Raw genomic sequence first — 14,433 nt, forward strand, 5'->3', positions numbered from 1 at the left:
TTCAACCTTTCTTCGCTCCATTTCCCTCAATCATTTCCATATGACTTCATGCACCTTGTCTGGGAGAATCTTGTTAAAAACCTTCTCAAACTTTGGTCGACCGATTTCAAGGGCTTGGACCCCGGGCAAGAGGACTACAAATTTTCAAAAACTGTATGGGAAGCAATCGGTGTAGCTACTGCAGCCTCAGGATCCACAATTCCATCTGCATATGGTGTGCGCGTACCTGACATTTCCGGTGATGGTGAATATATGTCTGCCGAAATGCTTTCATTTTGGACTCTGTATCTCGGGCCAGTTCTTCTTCGCAATCGTTTCAGTGATGAATCCTACTATAATCATTTCATTGAATTGGTGCGATTGCTTAATCTGTGTCTACAATTTGAGATTACAGATATAGAGCTGGAGGACATCCGTACGGGGTTCATTCGATGGGTCGATGAATATGAAAGGTATTGTGTCGGAATCTTGATAAACATACAATTTTTATTCACATTATGTCCAGGATATACTACCAGTTTGATCCCCAGCGCATTGCTCTGTGTCCATTGACTATTCATGCTCTTCTCCACATTGCGCCAAGTATCAAAGCGAGTGGACCAGTTTGGTGCTACTGGGCATTTCCAATGGAACGCTACTGTGGTAAACTCGGACCTACAATCCGCAGTCGGCGCTTTCCATTTGCAGCTCTTGCCCGGCAAGTATTGGAAGAGGCCCGATTGGCCCAAATCAGCATTTTCTACAATGTCCATGAGCTCCTTTCATTAACCCCTCCTCTGCAAGGTGCTGTCCAAGGATCATTCACTGACCCCGCATGTGTGTTGTTATTTAATTAGAAATTCTACTTCCTACTTACCCTCAGACAGATCCCAGTTGTCGTTTACTTCCTCCCCGTAATCCCAAGTCACCTGAGCTCTCCCAGCTAACATCTTTGGTTGGAGCAATGGTTACCCGATTCAGTAGCAATACTCATCGTGTAACACCTGGTCTTGTCAGGGAATGTCTCTCCGGAGCAGATATTCAAGACTGGGGGAAAGTGCAGCGTACTGACTCCGATGCAGGTGATACAATGAGAGCTGCCGCTGTTGGTAAGCTCCGTGAAGATCATCGGGATGCATCATTTGTCCGTGTATGTATTCTACTCCTTATCCAAAATGTGCCATTGAGTCATGATTTATTAGTATGAGATGTATATTGACAAATATGCAAACCGTCGTAATATTGAGCCCGAATTCTCACTGGAGACATTCTATGGCCAGCTTCAGCACATATATGTTGTGCGTTTCACTAATCCATGTCCCGCGTTACAAATTTCTTCACCAAGAACACTGATCATGGCTCAAATCAAATCATGCAAACTTACCGACTCACAAGTTTCCGGACTTGACATTCATTTCTATCATGGCATGGGTAGTACCCATGTTATAGATATCACCAGTCTTCAGTGCGTAGTGGGACGTGTACCATGTGGGTCAGGGGACTGGGCTATTATTGACCGAAGTGGATCTTTGGCTCGAGCTGGGTATCTCGAGGTTGAGGATGGGTAATCTGGTACCAGTATTTATTTGACTTCATGTGGGTTCAAATGTAATCATATCTATATCATTTTTGGCCACTATACTGAAGAGTCATACAATTCACTATATCTACAAAATCTTTTCTTAGTGGTAAATGCCTCTCACTCTGTGCATGATGGGGCAGTTCGAATGTACGGGGTCCAGAGCATTGTGACACATGGTGTGACATGTGATTTTTTCGATTCAAATCTTCTTCTCCAATATCAATAGAGCTATCACATTCCACGGAACACTCACTCTCCATGAGCCTGGCAAGAAGATCTTCAACTCCTGTAAAAAAAGGCAAGATGGTTGTTGTACCATCATCACAAACTCCGCCGGAAATCCACCCAAAACATGAGATATCAGAGCCGTCAACACTCTGGATCCTAGACCACAGTATTGATGTTGATGATGATAGCTGTGGCAGTCTCGTCAGTAGCTAGGATCTTTATCCACCAACCAGTACTGAATTTCATGCTCAATAGGATTCAGATAGAACCCAGGCCCAACCTCAGTTTTTGCAAAAACAGCCGGCGCCTGAAGTCTTATTTGGAACGCCAACCAAACCCTCGACACGTAAAGCACCTACATATACATATGAAGAAGAGGATGTTGACAAGACACTGATTGAGATTTGGGAGACCCCCGAGCTGATTGTTCCAGTCCCAAGTGCGTAATCATACAGACTAGGAAATACATATTGAACACTGATCACTCCATGTATATCAGGACCTCGCCCATTCTTGCTTCGTCGTGGACCGCCAGCCAAAAGCCCCCAAAAATCCACCTTTCCCTCACCCTCCACTCAATACAAAAAGCGCCTGTCAGAGTTGTCCGCTGACTTACACATGTCTCTGCAACGTTGTGAAGCCCTTGAGCTCAACTTACGTGCTGCTTCGTCTGCCCGGAAACTGGCTGAAGAGCAACGGAATACTCAGAAGGAGCACCTCGATGCAATGGGAAAGGATAATTGTCGACTCAATGAAGAGAATCACCGTCTTCGCCTCAAGCTTATCACTTTGCAAAAAGAGATGCAACAGGCTGGGTTGAGTCTTATCAGTCAGGCAGGCCTAGGTTCCTTGGAATAAAGTACATAAATATGTGCATACGTAGCTTATCGACGGCTTGATAGACATTCATCGCGCATACCACAAATTATTAACATCAATGTCAACCTAAAACCACCTGCTAATCAACCTAACTAATTTTACGAAAACTTTTAATTTTAGAGAGTGCATATTAGGATGATTTAAATCAACCTATGACCAGAAGGAATAACCTACGGTAGGTTGGAGCTGATATACAGCTTGTATTAGGTTGGTAATCAACCTATCTGGGTTTTACAGTGTGTTGCAGCCGGCTGTACCCTTGTATACAGCCGACAGAGTGACGCCTATCTGACAAGCATCCGTTCTTCACAAGTATAAATAGTAGAAAACCCAGCCTCCCAAGAGAAGGTAAAGCTTTTTGTCCGCAATGACTTTCTTTCAGGCAGGTGCAACTTAGACTAAACATTGGACAGAAGAGAGATATGCTAGCTTTCTCCAAACATGATCTTCAGGTTCTCTATACTATCCAGTTCCCCCGTTGACTTTCCAGTTCCCCGGAATGCCTCCTTTACAAGGGCCGTTTTACGTTTCTGTATTCTGAGAATACGCGCCTCGATCGTGTTTTTGACCTGAAATATGAACTGTTAGTTCAGAATGAAGGTCAAACATCCAACGTACAATGTAGTGTTTGACATATACTGTCTTGTCTTGACCGAGACGATGTACTCTGTCGATAGCTATATGGCGAAATTTCAGTACAGGCGAAGAAGACACAGCTTCCGGTTACCTTGGTTCTCTATTTGAAGGGTCTTAACGAAACATATAGAGAACATAGCCTGATTCACACACCTGTTGCAGAGTTCCACCAACAATCCATCTGGAACCGGTATTCAGGGATAATCAACAAAAATATCTAATGAGGCATTACCATGAAGACGTGATTCGCCGTAGTTAGCTAATTCAAAAACATTAGATGTTGAAAGATCATCATATAAAGGAACGGACGTTCAACCCAACGCCACCTGCCTTCAAACTGATGCAAAGAATTTTTGGCTTAGTAGATGCTTCCTTGAACGCTGTTATAACACTGTGTCTCCTCTTTCTCATTGGTCAGCCAGCCCACTATTCCTGAGTTATAGCCAGAATTACCTTCACATCGAGAGTACCATCATACCTATAGTGGTCAAACTTTTCGCGGTCGAGGGCGGTCTCTATGAAATCAAGAAAAGACGTAAATTGTGAAAAAACAACAGCGCGGAAGGCAGGATCTGTTGAACGGATACGATCTGACACAAATGAGTGTAAATATTCGACTCCATGTCAGCAGAGCGCGTACGAAGATCATGAATGAGCGCAGTAAGCTTTGTCGACAAGGTGAAGTCATTCCGACGTAAAACCAAATCTGGCTGAGAATTTTGAGAAGTGGGAAGTGGGCGAACTACTTCGACGAGGTCGCTTTGCTATAATACGGTATATATATTTCTTTTGAGAAAGTGGTATCGAAATGAAGGAAAAAATGTTGACCTTGATGGGACCACGAGAACAGCTTGGACATTTTGTCTCTTCTCCCTTCATCTCACATGTAGCAATATATGTTGTAATACAGTCTTTGCAGCTGCAAGGGGTTACCCATCAGTTTTCTCCCTTCAGTTTAGTGTGATATGCCACACACCATCGATGCAAACACTCTGGAACAATCATTGGAATTTCCATAACATCTAAGCATATAGGGCATTCCGAAGCACCCTCGGCCTGATCATCGAGATCAGCTAACACAGTTTCCGCAAACACATTCGACTGTTCCTCATTTTCCGCAAATTTTTTGATCATTTCGTTGACATCGACGATCCCATCCCCCAAGGGCGACAGGGCCCGTTCATCGTTTTTTGTGAAAACAAGATTGGGATGTAAAACGGCCCGTCGAAGTCTTAAGACATATTGTGAATGAATGAATGACCAAGGAATAAACCCAAACCAAACGTCATCGACGCACCTCATGAGCATTGCTAGAATGTGAGTGTATTTCTTACTGAGAAGACCTTGTGCTCTCAGTTGATCGAAGTTCCTCTTGGCTGAGTCATAGATAGAATCGTAAATTTTTCGTTCCATGGGCGCGAATTCCAAGTTTTCAACAGTAATCTGAAACACAGTTCGCGAAGATAATGGCAATGGCGCAATGAGGCTCGAACCTTTTTCGGAGGTAATTCCACGATTCTCTTGCCTCCGCTATCAAGCATATTCTTCTCTCGACGCAAGAGAATCGATTCTAGAATGACCTGTACAACCTCTATGCCTTTAGGATCGCGAGCAAGGAATGGAAGGGTGATGAAGCTAGTCTTTGTGAGCTGTGTGGAATCAAAGAAAAATACAAAGATGACGCACGAGTTGAAGAATGAGAACTCTGACCACGGTTTGAAATTCAGGAATTTGCTAGACATGCGATTTAGCGCAAGCAAGAACGCGCAAAGTGAACTTACAGAAGTGAATATAGATCTTCTAGTTTATTCACGATAGGTGTTCCTTGAGCGGGCTATTAGCTATTGAATCAAAGCAAAACGTGCGGAATAGCCCACCGGTGACCGCCCACCGCCTTCTTGCTCGAAGAGCGTATACTGCCTTAGCAGTTTTACTGGTACGAGATTTGCAAGAATGTGCTTCATCCAGCACTACCCGGAGCCATTCCACTATATGATTTTCTATGAGCTCGTGAAAGATAATGGACAGACAGGAACAATGTACCATTATACACGGGTGAACTAGACTTTTCCGCTTTGGCGTGCTCGGAGACCAATGTACCGTACGAGGTGATAACAATCTTGATAGGGATTGTGAACCCTGGTTCGTCGTCCTCTTCCAGAACAACATCAAGATCACCACGATTTTGACCATGCCAAACCACGACTTTGACGGTTTTAGGCTTGCTAGATCTTTCAATCTCTTCTGCCCATTGGTCGATCAGTGATGTCGGGGCGACAATCAGTGTGGCTGAAGGCGGAGAGTTCTTCCTGTTCTTTGCTGGTTGTAGGGCATTGTTGAGCTTGAGTTGGCGTTGCTTCGATGACAAAGTTTGGTGAACTGGTTCGTCTAAACCGAGGTTGCTCTGTATGAGCGCACTTGGAAACCGAAGCAGTTGAGTTCGCGCGCGCCACTGAGAGAACGGAAAACTCACGATATCATGATGGTTTTTCCCATTCCCACTATGCAACAGGAGATTAGTCTATGTAGGTGAATCAGGGCGATGTTCTTACTTTCTGCCAAGATAGAGAAAGAAAATTAACAGTACATCAGGGAAGAATCAAATTGGAGTATCAAGTTAAGTTACCGTCACTGGGGATCCGTCAGCCTTGGGATTAACCCTAAAGTCGGAAACAACTCACGCTAATATACCGCCCTTGCAGTTACGCTCCGATTTGGGGAAGTTGAGCGTCATTTCGCCCGAGTATGGATTGAGATAGAAGGGTTTCTCGTCTTCGGTAAGATCGATGAAACCGCCATCAGGTTTGGCGGGGAACGCATACCTATAAAGTACCGTAATGAGCAAAAAGAGCAGGTTGCTGGAAAGTGAGAGTCGTACTCGCTCCATAATGGATGTAGCGACTTAGCTTCCCGAGCGTTCATCTTGCCTGACTCTAGCGAGTCCATCCAGCTACAAAAAGTAAAAGTAAGTATAAGTAAGGAGTAGGCTGGATAATCAAAACCGCTTCACAATAAGGCCTGTTTTTGATATCCGCGCAAGGTTAATGTGAATGATTCTGCAGCTTCCATTTCGCCCATATCCTGGTCATGGTGTTGTGCCCTGTACCAAATATGAATGAAGGAGCCAGTTAAAAGCTATGTTCCTCATACCGCTTATAGATTACATCGAGATCACTCTTTGAAAGGTCTTCACCGTCCTCAACCTCAACCTCTTCCCCGTCGCCGACAATCTCAAGGTGCTTTTTCGGCTTCGTCTGTGACATATGAGAAATCTGCAGGGCGTCTTCTTGAAGTTCGCGTTCTGACTTTTCGTGGCCAGCCATAACACCAGCTTGGGGCTTGAGACCGACGATCTCGAATAATTTGAGAACGGCGCTTTTTCGTTCCCGTAGGCGTTTCTCTTCGTCGGTCTCTAGGCCCTCCCCAAACATCCTTGGACGTTCATCGCTTTCTGCGACATTCACTGGCATGAACGCGGTGCGAAGAAGATATACATCGACTGAGACAATGAGATTGGCACCAATAGTTAGTTTAGACGGGCAGTCAGTCATCTTTCCTCGCAATTCGACGACACCTGAAATTTAAGGGATCTAGCCCTTTAATTTGTGATACAGTAGGAAATTCACAAACCGAGGTCTAATAATTTTGAGGTCCACCATGCAACTTCCTGAGGAAGTCTTCCGAACTCTGGGTCAATAATGATGAGATTACACTGGGAGAGGTATTATCAAAGCGCGCCTACCGACACCACGAGTAGTGACGAGTCGCACGATAGTATCAGTTGTCCTCTTATTCGGTGCTTTGACAGGTTGTGCATTGATCATGGATTTGATTGACACCTGTTTCTTGCCGCCGTTCTTCTCATTAGCCTTCTCCTTTCCCTTTCCCTTTCCCTTTGTGGATACCTCAGAAGTTTTGGAGTAATCAACGTCCCGTTCTATTCTGACGTTATCGTTGGTTGTAACGTAGCCAGACCCAGAAATACTACTCCACGCGTTAGGAACAAGGAATTCTCCTACGTATATCGGGAACTGAATAATATCTGTAGGAGAGGGAAGTGCAAAAGATGGGGACAAGCGGCGTTTCTTTGCAGGAGGAGAAACCTGCTTCTTCTTCATTGGTCGAGTGACTGCCTCCTCTTCGGAGTCGGAAGAAATGGAGATATATTCAGACATCGAACTGGCGCTGACGCTGGTTGCACGAGGAATGTCTATTGTATCCAAGTCCATTTCGTCAATGTCTTCGTGGTGGATGTCCGGCGAGCTCCCCCTTTTTTGTGGTATTATCGGTATATCCTCCTCTTCGTCGTCGCTATCCGTCGGCAGAAAGAGTTGTCTATGTTCCACTTGGGATGAAATTGAGGATTCAGTAGCCTTAAGCTCGGTAGATTCGACAGCCATTTCCGCCTCCTCATCGTCAGATCCGGCGAAGAACAAGGCAGGAGGCTCGTCAGAATCGGTCATTTAGAATGAAAGAGTAAGTAAGACGCGAAGACTCGGAATAAATGTTTTGACGCGTCTGTCTGCACCGTGTGAAAAAGAAACTGACAATTTCTTCCACTGAGATTTCTCCTTTGGTTCATTGCGTCCTTGTTAAAAATGCAACGCGGCCTGCCAATGGTCAGTAATTGTTCCCGTGTATCTGAATAGTATATTCACACAATGATTATCAGCAACCCACTGTGGTTGTCCTCAAAGAGGGCACCGACACTTCTCAAGGCAATCCCCAATTATTGTCCAACATCTCGGCTTGCCTTGCGATCGCGGAAACCTTATCCAGTACTCTCGGTCCCCGAGGAATGGACAAACTCATCGTGTCGGATCGTGGCGAAGCCCAGATCACAAACGATGGAGCAACAATTTTGAAATTACTGGAAATTGTTCATCCAGCCGCGCGGACATTGGTCGACATTGCTCGTGCTCAGGATGCGGAAGTCGGCGATGGGACAACGAGTGTTGTACTTCTTGCTGCACAATTGCTTAAAGAGATCAGAGGGTTCATTGAAGAAGGAGTCAGTCCACATATCATTATGAAGGGGTTCAGGAAGGCTTCTCAATTGGTACGCGTCACATTCTACATTTTTGTACACTCAACTCATCCACATTTAGGCAATGGACAGAATAAAAGAAATCCAGGTTACTGTCGAGAAGTCAGATCCAGAGTGTGTCCCTAGACCAAATCTCCCTTCCATTTGTTTTTACTGATTAATCATAGACGCTTCCGTTCTTTATTACTGAAGTGTGCATCAACCTCGATGTCCTCTAAACTCATCCACTCCGAAAAGCCTTTCTTCTCTAAAATGGTTGTTGATGCCGTTCAGTGTCTGGACCAAGACGATCTCGATGAATCTCTGATCGGTGTAAAGAAAATTGCCGGGGGAGGAATGCAAGACTCGTTGCTAATCCAAGGTGTTGCTTTCAAAAAGACGTTCACCTACGCAGGTGCAGAGCAACAGCCTAAACTATTCAAAGATCCCCTGATTTTGTGCCTTAACGTCGAACTTGAACTCAAAGCGGAGAAGGACAACGCAGAAGTCCGGGTAGAACATGTGTCTGACTATCAGGCGATCGTGGATGCTGAATGGGAAATCATTTATCGAAAGCTGGATGCTATCGAAAAAACGGGCGCTAAGGTCGTCTTGAGTAAACTGCCCATCGGTGATCTTGCTACTCAGTACTTTGCCGATCGCGACATCTTTTGCGCAGGGCGAGTCGGCGCTGGAGATCTTCGTCGTGTAGTTCAAGCTGTTGGTGGTTCCATTCAATCGACATGCTCCGACATTACCAGGGAACATTTGGGAACATGTGGATCTTTCGAGGAGAAACAGATTGGCGGCGAACGATACAACCTGTTCGAGCACTGTCCGAAGGCAAAAACTTGCACATTAATCCTCCGTGGCGGTGCAGAACAGTTTATCGAGGAAGTAGAGCGAAGTCTACACGACGCTATCATGGTCGTCAAACGGGCTGTGAGAAATGGCGACGTTGTTGCTGGAGGTGGTGCCATCGAGGTACGTATGTTCGCATTCTCTTTGGATAATGGCCAGCTCATTGTAATCCCAAGATGGATATCTCCGCTCATATTCGTAAACATGCCCTGGAAATTCCTGGCAAACTTCAACTGATCATGACTGCTTTCGCTAAAGCCCTCGAAATTATCCCGCGACAAATTTGCGATAACGCAGGCCTTGATTCGACAGACATTTTGAACAAACTCCGGATGAAGCATGCCCAAGGAGAAAAATGGTTTGGAGTAGACGTCGATGGCGCTTCAGGTGTCCGTGACAATATGGATGCCTTCGTTTGGGAACCTGCCCTTGTCAAATTAAATGCTATCAGTAGCGCAGCCGAGGCTGCTTCGCTCATCTTGAGCGTTGATGAGACTGTCAGAAACCCACAAAGTGAACAGGTATGTGAAACCACATGCCCTCATGGCTCTGAACTCACATTTTTGTAGCAAAACCCAGGACCCAAGGCCCCTCCAGGTACTGCTCAGAGAGCATTGCGTGGAAGGGGACGAGGTATGCCCCGTCGGTGAAATATCAAAAATCGTAAAAATCCTGCATGACGTCTGTGCTCGATTTGTAGAATTTGTTTTGGTAAAAAAAAAAATATAGCTAATTCTCCTCCCGTATGGAAGTTGTTTTTCTCAGCAGTCGGCCAAATCAGATGTTCGTTCCTTAAATTTCCTTTCCTTTGTCACACGGCCCCAATAACATGGAATTGCGCAATACCTCGACTCTTGAGCGTAATGGGTCACCACACTAAATGATGATATTGGTCAATTGTTTCTCATTTTAATGCTTACTGACTAGTATATGAAAGAAAATGCCATAGATTCCCTTGGGGCTCATTTCTTTTCCTTATCATGACTACCATTCTCCCCTTCTTGCAAGAACCCTCGGTACAAGAGAGATACAGTGGTGAGAAGGACGATCGCACCCCTAGTCCCACCTTGAACGAGCAGAAACCACCTCTCGGAATACCGGTAGACAATGTCGGCGGAGGCCTATGGGGTAGACTGAAGAGGTCCTACGTTGATCTTGATAGTATTGCCACACAACCCTCAGTCTTCGACGACCCTACCACTTGCGAAGTCTACCGACCACCACCACAATATGAGAATGCGCATAAGTTCGATCCTGACGCGCGGTGGACCTGGAGGGAAGAAAAGGTATAACCTGAAGCCCGTCTGATTATCTCCATTCATGTATGACCTTCCATCTATTAGAAACTTGTGCGAAAAATCGACTGGCGGGTCATGTTATGGGCCGGCGTTATGTTCTTCGCGCTCGATTTAGATCGAAACAATATTTCCCAGGCGAACACTGACAATTTTCTACCGGACCTCGGTATGACAACCAACGACTATAACTTGGGCAATTCTCTATTTAGGATTGCTTTCCTCATAGCAGGTGCGTGCACTTTCACAAGCTTTCATAACACTACTGATATATCTTCTCCGAAAGAATTACCATCGCAGCTTGTTTCGAAAAGGTAGTGACTTCCTTACATCGTATCCGTAGCAGTGAAATATCTGAAATCTGTGTATAAGGGTGGGGCCCGATGTGTGGATTCCCTTCCAGGTTCGTCGACATCCAGTCAGGAGTGTATGGCTCATGGTAAATGTATAATTTGTATCAGATGGTTGTATGGAGTATAGTAGCATTGAGCCAGTTTTGGTTGAGTGGGCGCGCCTCTTTCCTTCTTACAAGGTCAGTGTCAACACCAAAACCGGGGCTCGATCTCAGTTGTCTTCATTAGATTTCTGCTTGGTTTTCTACAGGGTGGCTTCATCCCGGATGTGGTTCTGTATCTTTCCTATTTCTACACCAAGACCGAATGTAAGTATCCGTATACACCTCCAAATTCTCAACTAATGGAATATCCTTCGAAGTGCCTATTCGTTTAGCCTTCTTCTGGGTATCAAACTATATCGCCGTGATCGTGAGCGCCTTCCTGGCAACTGGTATTCTCAAACTGGATGGATTCCGGGGGCGTGCTGGATGGCGTTACCTTTTTCTAATTGAAGGAGTGGGCACGCTCTTGGTCGGCATTTGTTCTTTTCTCATGTTACCGCCCGGCCCCACGCAGACAAAAGCATGGTTCAGGCCTAAAGGCTGGTTCACCGAACGGTGAGTCCACCATTCTCACTTCTATTGGCATTCACAAAACCTTAATCAACTACTTAGCGAGGAAGTCATCTTGGTGAATCGGTATGATCCTTGGCATTAGTGATGGCACGTTTTTTGAGGATTGCAATAGTATTCTTCGCGATGATCCCTCAAAGAGTGATATGCATAATCGACAAGGTCTCTCGGTTGGAGCAATATGGAAAGCACTTCAAGATTGGAGAATGTGGCCCATTTACATTCTCGGTCTCACGCATATGAGTGAGCGTTATCAGCATATATGTAATTTCTCGCGTCTGAAGTCTTAATCTGGAATTAGTGCCCGTGGGCCCACCTCAGAATTACCTGACTCTTTCGTTGCGGCACCTTGGGTTCAACACTACACAGTCAAATCTCCTCACTATTCCCTCCAGTGTTCTCGGCCTGCTCATGTTACTATTTTGCGCCTACTTGAGTGAGATCATCAACAGCCGGGTTTTCGCCACAATTATCCTACAGCTATGGGCGTTACCTCTGCTTGTTGCACTTTATACCTTCAATGCTCAAACATCGCAATGGGTTTACTATGCTGTCGTTACCCTTATAACTGGGTTTCCTTATGTACATCCTATTCAGGTAGGATGGGCATCTAGAAATTCGTACAGCGTTCGAACAAGGTGAGTTGAAATATCCTCGATTGACACTATGTACTAACAATACGTTGATAGAACTGTTTCAGCTAGGTAGAAACGGTATTTAAAACATTGAAATATTTTGATTAAATTTGGCCTCTCGCAGCGTTTACAACATGTTTGTGCAGGTACATTTTTCATCTTTTTCATATACCTTGTCTCACAAGATCATAGGCAGGAGCGGTAGCTTATGTGGGTTCTTCTGAGAGGCAATCCCAGCTAGCCTATCTAATCTAGTATTCTTTATCTAGGCCAATATATATCGGACGAAGGATGCGGTAATGCCCATTGCCTTCAGTTAGCGAGGCCAATCTGACGTTGATTTCTGTCTCTCATCTTCAGCCATTATGTACGTCTTTCCCTTTAACCCCAGTTCTTTGCCTTTCCAACCCTCTCCATGATAGACAAGAATGGAAATCGTGCTCTCCTTGGTATCTGCTCCATGAACATCGTACTATATATAGGGACATACTTCTTTTACAAATCCATAAACAAACGACGAGATAGGATATGGAGCGCCTGGTCGAAAGAGGTGAGTATTTTGCAAGTTTAGAGCTCCTGGATGTTCAAAATAGTTACACGTACAACAGCAACAACAGGAATATCTGGAAACAACCCGGGACGAAGGAAATCAGCGACTAGATTTCAGATTTGCGTACTAGGATCTTTCCGCACAGCAACAGGAAGGAAGGAAGTGCTGGCGAGTTCATACTACTAGTGAATATAGTATAGCGTTATTATGTATCTAGTACAAATCCATACTGATTTGTGGTCACTTGAAACTTATACTGTTAACCTTTGCTTCTGAGCCACTTTCTTCGCCCGTAATCTGGCACGCGTCTCTATATGAGCCAAACGTTTCGTTTCACTGGTAATGTCCAAGAATTTCGTGCCCACGTCAATGAAGTGAATGTCTGGTCGACCTGCTTTGGAGGATACCTGGACAAGTGCTTTGGGTGTTTGAATCGTATCGGTGTCGGGAATAACGGGAAGATATTTGCGGGCCTTCGCTTGGGCAGCTTTCGCAGCCAACCGCTCGGCCGTTCTTCTACTACGTTCGAGAGACGCGGGAACGGTTGCTTCCTACAATCACGATTCAGGAAGGCATGCAAAGGAAAGAGAAAGGAGACCGACTCCAGCAAATTCAGGAAGCGATTCCCAGTACATTCGTTGATACCGTTGACGGGCAGGATCATTTTTTTCGGCCTCCTCCATCATGTCTGCTTCATGAACGTCGTGACGGAGCACTAACATTGCTTCATTTGTTTCCATGCCTTCCGTGTTTATGGCGTCAGCAGTAAACTGAGGTACACCGAGAATTCTTTCCATCCCTGTCACAAAACCGGTTTGTAATGTATTTCCCTGCAAAGCAGAAAGTCAATGAAAGATCACTAGTGTGACCGGGCAAGAAAGCTGCCAGATTGGAGTGCAAGGGTATGACCAGCGATGCAAGAACACCACAGGGATTTTTTTCCAGTTCACGAATGAATGTTTCATCACACGAACGGACGGTTGATGGCGTAGACAAATTCTCACCTCCTAGAATTAAGGAGAATCAGAATCGAGTACATTGTCAACAATGCAGAGAGGGGAGAGGAGAGTGAGTGAGTCAGGAAATATAATAAGATTATAACCATATAGGTGTCTTAAAGACTAATCGTTGAAACATCATGCGATGGAAAAAAAAATGTATCTATCGTGAAGTAGAACTGACCTTAACCCATGCACTTTCCATACCTTTCAAGCGCAATATAGCATCTACACGGTCCAAACTAACGTGGAACTTCTGGGATAAGGCGCGAACGCTGTACTTCTCCGGATCAAGCATATAAAGTCTGTACATTTCACTTCTTTGTTTATCAGATATTGGGGGAGGGGGCACGAAGGACCTATTCAGAGGAAATGGCTTCAAGGAACAATGAGCAAGAAACCCTAAGAAAAGAAACAGAATACACACCACATTGCCACCCAACCAATTGTTCGGAGCAGCGAACTTGAATTTCGGGGCAGTATCCTTCATGAACAATTTGAACGAGGTGTCAGAGGGGGCGGCACTTTGATCCTCAGTTGGAGTAGGAGCACTTTCAGCTTCCTTCTCCATCGCCTCGGCGAGTTCTTCCTCTCGAGCGGCAAGTTCCTCTTCATGCTTGATTTCCTCGAGAGAGGGGGGTTCTGGACTAAGATCAGTGAGAGCAGGAGGAAAATATCGGATGCTGCGTTGAAGGCATGGTCGAGGCTGGGACCATATACGCGGCTGAGTAGTTCTGAACAAACGTAGCAGAGCAGAGGACATAACGCGCAAAAAAATTCAGGTCAAATTTTTAGAC

General features: G+C 45.2%; 6 protein-coding genes across 6 annotated transcripts; 4 read left to right on the plus strand and 2 right to left on the minus strand.

The window, feature by feature from the left end:
- Positions 1 to 48: 48 nt before the first annotated feature.
- Positions 49 to 1,576, plus strand: C8R40DRAFT_1138251 (uncharacterized protein; the record flags this gene model as incomplete). The annotated part of the gene is made up of 4 exons (XM_046229452.1): positions 49 to 452; positions 506 to 816; positions 867 to 1,129; positions 1,182 to 1,576. The coding sequence occupies 4 exons, from the start codon at positions 49 to 51 to the stop codon at positions 1,545 to 1,547; spliced, it is 1,344 nt and encodes a 447-aa protein (XP_046092207.1). The 3' UTR covers positions 1,548 to 1,576.
- Positions 1,577 to 1,746: 170 nt separating this feature from the next.
- C8R40DRAFT_1076565 (uncharacterized protein) lies at positions 1,747 to 2,947 on the plus strand. Its single transcript, XM_046226934.1, has 3 exons — positions 1,747 to 1,990; positions 2,045 to 2,228; positions 2,289 to 2,947. Exons 1-3 carry the CDS (start codon positions 1,820 to 1,822, stop codon positions 2,645 to 2,647), a joined length of 714 nt encoding a protein of 237 aa, XP_046092208.1. The 5' UTR covers positions 1,747 to 1,819; the 3' UTR covers positions 2,648 to 2,947.
- An 81-nt stretch (positions 2,948 to 3,028) lies between these two features.
- C8R40DRAFT_1076568 (SNF2 family N-terminal domain-containing protein) lies at positions 3,029 to 7,819 on the minus strand. Its single transcript, XM_046226935.1, has 25 exons — positions 7,047 to 7,819; positions 6,935 to 6,991; positions 6,455 to 6,878; positions 6,315 to 6,404; positions 6,183 to 6,254; positions 5,988 to 6,126; positions 5,945 to 5,951; positions 5,857 to 5,859; positions 5,778 to 5,805; positions 5,348 to 5,721; positions 5,182 to 5,292; positions 5,086 to 5,128; positions 4,991 to 5,038; positions 4,798 to 4,939; positions 4,602 to 4,747; positions 4,281 to 4,535; positions 4,133 to 4,223; positions 3,945 to 4,068; positions 3,758 to 3,894; positions 3,635 to 3,706; positions 3,537 to 3,563; positions 3,458 to 3,485; positions 3,396 to 3,404; positions 3,287 to 3,345; positions 3,029 to 3,237 (listed from the first exon to the last, which is right to left on the minus strand). The coding sequence occupies exons 1-25, from the start codon at positions 7,765 to 7,767 to the stop codon at positions 3,094 to 3,096; spliced, it is 3,351 nt and encodes a 1,116-aa protein (XP_046092209.1). The 5' UTR covers positions 7,768 to 7,819; the 3' UTR covers positions 3,029 to 3,093.
- Positions 7,820 to 7,902: 83 nt separating this feature from the next.
- Positions 7,903 to 9,841, plus strand: C8R40DRAFT_1031564 (chaperonin Cpn60/TCP-1 family; the record flags this gene model as incomplete). Its single annotated transcript, XM_046223177.1, has 6 exons — positions 7,903 to 7,923; positions 7,977 to 8,363; positions 8,413 to 8,465; positions 8,519 to 9,314; positions 9,368 to 9,712; positions 9,761 to 9,841. The coding sequence occupies 6 exons, from the start codon at positions 7,903 to 7,905 to the stop codon at positions 9,839 to 9,841; spliced, it is 1,683 nt and encodes a 560-aa protein (XP_046092210.1).
- Positions 9,842 to 9,978: 137 nt separating this feature from the next.
- On the plus strand, positions 9,979 to 12,860 carry C8R40DRAFT_17498 (major facilitator superfamily domain-containing protein). The gene is made up of 18 exons (XM_046234250.1): positions 9,979 to 10,083; positions 10,141 to 10,477; positions 10,535 to 10,718; positions 10,773 to 10,800; positions 10,859 to 10,889; positions 10,948 to 11,018; positions 11,068 to 11,147; positions 11,201 to 11,438; positions 11,496 to 11,519; positions 11,569 to 11,696; positions 11,755 to 12,091; positions 12,143 to 12,157; positions 12,213 to 12,234; positions 12,281 to 12,298; positions 12,358 to 12,384; positions 12,449 to 12,455; positions 12,511 to 12,638; positions 12,697 to 12,860. The coding sequence occupies exons 2-18, from the start codon at positions 10,172 to 10,174 to the stop codon at positions 12,766 to 12,768; spliced, it is 1,716 nt and encodes a 571-aa protein (XP_046092211.1). The 5' UTR covers positions 9,979 to 10,083; positions 10,141 to 10,171; the 3' UTR covers positions 12,769 to 12,860.
- Positions 12,861 to 12,889: 29 nt separating this feature from the next.
- On the minus strand, positions 12,890 to 14,399 carry C8R40DRAFT_1164533 (eukaryotic mitochondrial regulator protein-domain-containing protein; the record flags this gene model as incomplete). The annotated part of the gene is made up of 4 exons (XM_046230518.1): positions 12,890 to 13,189; positions 13,241 to 13,468; positions 13,821 to 14,012; positions 14,064 to 14,399. 4 exons carry the CDS (start codon positions 14,397 to 14,399, stop codon positions 12,890 to 12,892), a joined length of 1,056 nt encoding a protein of 351 aa, XP_046092212.1.
- Positions 14,400 to 14,433: the final 34 nt, after the last annotated feature.

The sequence above is a fragment of the Lentinula edodes genome (assembly GCF_021015755.1).
Source record: "Lentinula edodes strain Le(Bin) 0899 ss11 chromosome Unknown C8R40scaffold_1, whole genome shotgun sequence".
Lineage (NCBI taxonomy): Eukaryota > Fungi > Basidiomycota > Agaricomycetes > Agaricales > Omphalotaceae > Lentinula > Lentinula edodes.

What these genes read in the sequence shown, in the direction of transcription:
- C8R40DRAFT_1076565 (XM_046226934.1), top strand. Translation starts at nt 1,820, where the DNA reads ATGAGCCTGGCAAGAAGATCTTCAACTCCTGTAAAAAAAGGCAAGATG. An exon ending in ATGATAGCTGTGGCAGTCTC is followed by an intron (nt 1,991 to 2,044) that starts GTCAGTAGCTAG and finishes CATGCTCAATAG; the next exon opens with GATTCAGATAGAACCCAGGC. An exon ending in GCTGATTGTTCCAGTCCCAA is followed by an intron (nt 2,229 to 2,288) that starts GTGCGTAATCAT and finishes CATGTATATCAG; the next exon opens with GACCTCGCCCATTCTTGCTT.
- C8R40DRAFT_1076568 (XM_046226935.1), bottom strand. Translation starts at nt 7,767, where the DNA reads ATGACCGATTCTGACGAGCCTCCTGCCTTGTTCTTCGCCGGATCTGAC. An exon ending in GAGTTCTCATTCTTCAACTC is followed by an intron (nt 4,940 to 4,990) that starts GTGCGTCATCTT and finishes CACAAAGACTAG; the next exon opens with CTTCATCACCCTTCCATTCC. An exon ending in CCAGAGTGTTTGCATCGATG is followed by an intron (nt 4,224 to 4,280) that starts GTGTGTGGCATA and finishes AACCCCTTGCAG; the next exon opens with CTGCAAAGACTGTATTACAA.
- C8R40DRAFT_17498 (XM_046234250.1), top strand. Translation starts at nt 10,172, where the DNA reads ATGACTACCATTCTCCCCTTCTTGCAAGAACCCTCGGTACAAGAGAGA. An exon ending in ATGTGTGGATTCCCTTCCAG is followed by an intron (nt 10,890 to 10,947) that starts GTTCGTCGACAT and finishes AATTTGTATCAG; the next exon opens with ATGGTTGTATGGAGTATAGT. An exon ending in GAAGTCATCTTGGTGAATCG is followed by an intron (nt 11,520 to 11,568) that starts GTATGATCCTTG and finishes GGATTGCAATAG; the next exon opens with TATTCTTCGCGATGATCCCT.